A 6,006-nucleotide genomic window follows, 5' to 3' on the forward strand; every position below is an offset into this window, starting at 1 on the left:
CACATCCACTAAACTGCACCGCGGCAGTCAGATGCACCGTATGCTCTCGTTTTTTTTCCAACGCCTTCCAACGGAGTTTGAACACGGTGCTCGGGATGCGACAAACTGCAGCATTCACTTCCACTTGCACGAATGGTTCAATTGTTCACTTGCAGTTTAAACTAGGACTCCTACGGACTTCGGGTCTGATCTCGTTTGTCTAGCGTACTGGCACGGTAGGAAAAACCTCACAGCGGTCGGTTTTCTCTTGCCTGTTTTGCTCTAGTTCTCTCGTCGTGTACGGTTGGGCTGGGTGAATAGGCATTTTCTCGCCCTACCTATTTGCGCTTCTCTTGAAGCCTCTCTTTCGTAGATCTGAAAGCCTTGATGCAGACCTCAAGAGCGCATAGATCTTATGTTTCAAGCTACAGTAGCTATTAGAGCATTAGGCTGCTAGGAGATCAAATCGAAGCAAAAACCCCTCCCCGAATGGTTAATCCAGCTAGCAGCCGCTGAGACAGTTTACTCATAGCTCTCCATCTGAACCAATAGATAAAATAATAGGAGAGCATGAATTTCTCTCTCATGCTGGATTAGAGCCCTGACTGCTCCACTCCAACATCACAGAATCCTGCAAGTTGCTCCATCCAGCCTCTCCAGCATGTATTTCGCACGTGCCTGCTATGCGGACCGTTAGCCGCGAGTTTTGTTCGCGACTGTGCTTCGTACCACGGCAGCGTCAATGAACGCGGACGGCTCGAACGACCTCCAGGATTGCTCATCAGCTGACTGTATCGCGTTTCAGGCGCGGTCGGCTAAGGCACGCTTGGCGCGTGTGCGCACGGCACGAACTACGCGCACTCCGTGCATTCGGTACACGCGCCATTCTACCTTGGACACGATCGACTACAGACACTACAGGGGAAATGTTCGACTCGAGTCGGCTGAGAGTCGTCGAGAAAGAGCGCGCAACTCATGGCAAGTGTTCCCGGGGGGATCTTCGGCCCACGAAGGCACGTAGCAGTGGGGTTCGTCGCTTAAGTTTTTAACGAAAGACTTCAATCGCTGAAACGATTTGCTGCGCGAATGACGCGAAAGGGACAATGTCGTTTCTTTGTTTCGGGGTTATGTTGTTCGTAGAAATAATCTGAATCCAAAGATTTACTGAAAACAATTAATTAACAAAACTATTATGGATTTATAATGGATTGAAGTCATGGGGACATCATTAAATACTTTTCCTAATAAGACAAATATTGACTCTGACTTGGAAGAATTTATTGTTTTCTAAACCTTCGTGTAGATTTTGTGCATTTTTGTTATTGAAAATACATTTAAAATTAAGGATTTTTATTTCAATTTCTAACAGTGTCAAATGTTACCCTTATATCGTTTGTAACTACCCTACTAAGCATGTTAGTTTGAGAATTTAAAGCAACGCAATCATTTCGTACCTGTACATGATTTCGCAACCTGCTAATCGAGAATCTGTGTACCTGTGTGTTATCATTGCCCCTCGGTACGGTTCCAACGATCGCCATAAATTACCTCAAAACCACGACCAAACATTAGCCGTGGCACGCGCTCACAGCCCGTTTGCACCGTGCTTCAAAGGAAACTGCCGATGGGGCAGTTCAGGAAGAGAAAAATCTGCGCGCTACACTTGTGTCGCCCTGTTGGAAGCATAATTTATGAGGGCAGGGTTGTACTTTGGACACGAAGCCATCGGTCCCCAATTCCATCACGCATGCATGCAAAGTTTGCCTTATGTTGAATGCAAAAGGTAATGGTACTAGACGTTTTACGGTTCTTTGGATGTTTTGGACATGACACGCACAGAGTGAAGCATTACTTAAGCAATGAGTTCCGAGCTGAGGGATATGGTACGGATGTAGAGGTTTCTTACTACACGCAAACGACTTGGTTCTATAATGTTGATAGTGGGATAGTAAATATAAATAGAAATGTATTTTTCTTACCTCCAACAGCTTCAAGGACCGATAGAATTTCTGCCCAACAGCTATGGAGATCGATTTATTCCCCGTCGTTACGCTCTGTCGCGGTCGAGTCGCTTTAAGGCGGAAAGTAAACCTGAACAAAAAGTTGATCCAATGGTGATGGTACGTCAACTATCTTGTTAATTTTTAAATAAAAACACAACCACAACAACGATAACTCTATTCTCCATTCGTTTCAGAAGGACATGCCGGGTTACTGGCGAACACACCACTATTCATCCGTGCTGAAGGATGTATTCGGGCTGGTCTCGAACAACGATACTATTTTGTCATTTAGCGATAGCACTACTCGCCAGGTGTGTAGTCACCTCTCCATGAAGCGGAGGTTGAAATGTGTCGTTCGTCCGACGTACAGCAACATCCAGCGACTGGACTGGAGCTGTCACCCGCGCACGAAACCTATTGGATTCATAGAGGCAGTGCATGATCTGCCTAATATCAAGACGTACTATCACAAGATCATCGACTGGTCGGTCGCTGGACAGATAGCGGCAATCTTCAGCAAGAAGCTTGTGATCTGGACACCCAACACGGATGTGATCATAGGGCTGCGGGCACAGTACACGACATCCATTGCATTCAACCCAGCCGGCGATCGGTTAGCAATGGCAATCTTTATGATGAACCGACCCTGGCTCGACATCCTGAACGTCGAGGCGAATGCTATCGGGAGCCATGTCGCGCTGAAAATGCTCGATCCTTTGGAACACCCGGTCAGCTGTCTTACCTGGGACGGAAGCGGTCAAAATGTGGTGTGCGGGTTCGGTAACGGTCAGATCTCAATCGTACCGATACACACCAAGAACCCGTGCAACGATGCGCGCAACAACAACTATTGCGTCCACAAGGCTTTGATTATCGCGATCAAGTTTTCCTGCGGGTCCAAGTACATGGCCACCGCGGATGATCTTGGCCAGCTGTACATCTGGTACTGGAACGGTGGTCACCTTACGCCGATTACGTGTTGGGCCAGCTCGATGTGTGCCTTCTTCGACTGGCATCCGTGGCGTGAGGATGAGATTGTTATCGGTGAGTGAGGCTGTGAGACACACACACATGCACACACACATACCCACAAATTGACAACTCTAAAACAGGATATTTAATTTTATTAGCCGACAGCGAACCGATCATGATCGCACTGTACCACGTACCGAGCCGCGAGGTGGTGTCGTACTATCGACGGCAGGACTGCGATTGTATCGTGACGACGCTTTCGTTCAATAAGATTTCCGGCGAGCTGGTCGTGTGCTATTCCTTCACGGGTAGGTAGTAATTAAACGTCATTACGCGATTAATCGTCGGCTCGTGTTGTAGATGGCAACAGGGGGAACGTTTTAGATTTGGAGCGTACCGAAAGTGGGATGGACTTCAATGAGGTGCTAGCGACGACGCGTGTTCCCAATGGCAAGGGTTTGATTTATTATCGCAGGCCTTTTCATCGCTTCATGTTTAAGGTGTCATAATCTGAACGTAGATCCTTACAAGTACCGTCAGGTGTAGTTGTTTCGGTTGACATTTTCATGGCTTTCTAGCGATCAACTTCCATTTTCCGACCCAGTTAAAGGCAGGAGTAACGTTAACAAAAAGAAAACTCTCGAAAAATATGATGAGAAACCAGAATTATCTATCAACTTTCCTTCAAGTTATCACTTTCATTCAATGAGTAATAAACCATTTTCAGAAGCGCTGTGCAAGTGATGTTGCTGACACTCATTGAATTGCTACAAAGTAACAAAAACCTCATGATCATTTCATAGTGATCGATTATCACTTTGGCGAAAATATTGATACCCTTTGATTTAACTGTACACAACAAGTTTCCTTTCGACAAGAAAAGTCCATATTTCACTTGTTTCAGGAGTAGATTTGTATAACAAAACCCTCAGCCTACCGACACTCAAACATACCTTCTGCAACAAAATCTCATTTTGCGCAATGCACAATGTAATAAAACTAATAATCATGATCAAGTGCTCCACAAAGCTATCGAACCAAACTGGAACCCGTGCCCTCTCGTAATTATTGATATTGGTACAGCAACTCTTAACAACCGTCCCATAAAATCGTCCCGTCCCTGTGGCCATTACGATTGGTAGCGATATGCACCGTAGGGAACGGCCATTTTACACTGGCCGTGGTTGCCCCCTGTGCTCATTTCTTCCGCGATCGAGATGAATGCACAGGTAAGCCACTGCAGATCGAAATGGAAGCAATTTCCTCCGGCCAACATCGCTTTTAATGATACAAATTTAATAAAGCAGCAAAATGGTGGAGCAAAGGGCATCGATGCAATGTGCGCTTGGGTGCTGGATTGAATCTAATTTCTTGTTTTCCCTTCCCCGACGATAGATATGAACAAGCAGCCCGAAATACTTGTGCTCGCCTCGATGGACCGTGTGGTGGATGTGATGCGCAATCACGATGACGCCATCGTACACCTCCTGTGGAGCCCGGATGGAAAACAGCTCGGTACGCGCATGATATTTCGCGTCGGTTTTCGGAAGTATCCATTAATTCCGTGTGTTTCTTCCAACTCTTCCAGCGAGTGTTGGATATGATGAAACGCTCACGATTTGGAACTTCTTTGGCATCTCACCGACGAACGAGTGCAAGAGAAGGAAACGGCAATGCGAAGCGATGGCCAGTAGCAGTAGCTCACGGGGTGGATCCGTTGTCGGTGGGCTAGCAGGTGGTCGGGATGTATCGCGCATCCACTCGAACCGTAACAAAGAAGCCACCTATCGCGATCTGGCCTCGAGTTTTCTTTTCAAGGCAATGCGCTGATGCACTCCCCGTAGGACTCGTAGGCCTTACTGCAGGTTCAACGAGAGCGATCGAGTCGGTTAGAGGCAGCAAAGAGTCATCGAATGTGAATGGGTAATTAAATTAGAGACATAAATAATTGCACAAAGCAGAAGGGAAATGAAGACAAGCCTTTTCCACCCACACACCACAGACGCAAGATAAGGAAAAGGTTTTCGGATGGAGTTGTTGCTGAACGTACGTACAATCCGCTGAGCGGTTAGTAGACTGTTTGTCACATACATAGAAGTTTCTTTTCGTCATAGAACTCCATATCTTTTTTATTGTAATAATTTATTTGAGCACGTTCAATCCATTCTGCGTAGATTTGAGGGCAAAAGATTGTAAGTGAAAAGACCACCAAGCGATAGCTTTAAAACATTGTTAGCAACATGTGACCTTTATGTGAAGAAAAATTCATAGCCATGTAATATTTCCTTACATCGAACGTGTCGTTTCTCGTGTAGCGCTGCTGTGTGTGGCAGTAGCTTAGCCAGCCCACACCACACTTCTCACATTCGAAAAAAAAGGTGCAGCATGTTAAACTCCGCTATATTTTGTACACCTGACAGCACCGTGCCAAGCGGATCTGCCACCGTGCACCGCTCTGTATAATCAATTAGTAAAACTTCTACTCCAAGCCTGTCAACCTTAATCCCAACTCGACTCATATCGCAATGCAAAAACCACTGGGGGGAACTTGTGTCCGGTGGTTAGTTTGTACGGAACAGCCGGTACGCCGGTGGAACCGATGCGATTAGGCAAAGTGAAAGCTTGGTTTATGGGCAGCGAAATGTAGCTTCACGTGTAGTGCCGGGTCGGGAGCTTAGTTTGATTTTCCTGTGATAGCAGTGGGATGGGCATGGACGGTGTGCTGTGCCTGTCTCATTATCGTGGTGTGTTGCACCATATAAATGGCATCGTGATTGTAATGTTACGGAAGTAAATGATGCTTGCATGAAGCTTCCAAACACAAGAGCACAAATATATTCGCCAACAAAAAGACACTCCTGTGATAGAATCAACTGTTTGTTTCGATTCCGGTATCGATGTTCAAGCGACCGGTCTATAAAAGATGTCTGTTTAGAAAAATTTAATTACCTAACGATCCGTTACTGTAATGACTGTGACGTGATATTTCGGAATCGTTTTCCTAATCGTGTATTTTATCTTTTGCAGTGCTTACGATCGAAATCTTCTCACT

At 46.0% G+C, this 6,006-nt stretch overlaps 1 protein-coding gene across 1 annotated transcript in view; it reads left to right on the forward strand.

Annotated features, from left to right (window-relative positions):
• The window catches only part of LOC128707429 (protein cortex-like), a 32,684-nt gene extending 27,900 nt beyond the window's left edge, over window positions 1–4,784 (forward strand). Inside the window, exons 2-6 of the mRNA XM_053802381.1 lie at window positions 1,968–2,099; window positions 2,177–3,026; window positions 3,113–3,262; window positions 4,350–4,469; window positions 4,543–4,784. Coding sequence (XP_053658356.1) covers window positions 1,968–2,099; window positions 2,177–3,026; window positions 3,113–3,262; window positions 4,350–4,469; window positions 4,543–4,784 — 1,494 coding nt within the window. The remainder of the gene's footprint in view (window positions 1–1,967; window positions 2,100–2,176; window positions 3,027–3,112; window positions 3,263–4,349; window positions 4,470–4,542) is intronic.
• Window positions 4,785–6,006: the final 1,222 nt, after the last annotated feature.

The sequence above is a fragment of the Anopheles marshallii genome, chromosome 2, assembly GCF_943734725.1.
Source record: "Anopheles marshallii chromosome 2, idAnoMarsDA_429_01, whole genome shotgun sequence".
Taxonomy (NCBI): Eukaryota; Metazoa; Arthropoda; class Insecta; order Diptera; family Culicidae; genus Anopheles; species Anopheles marshallii.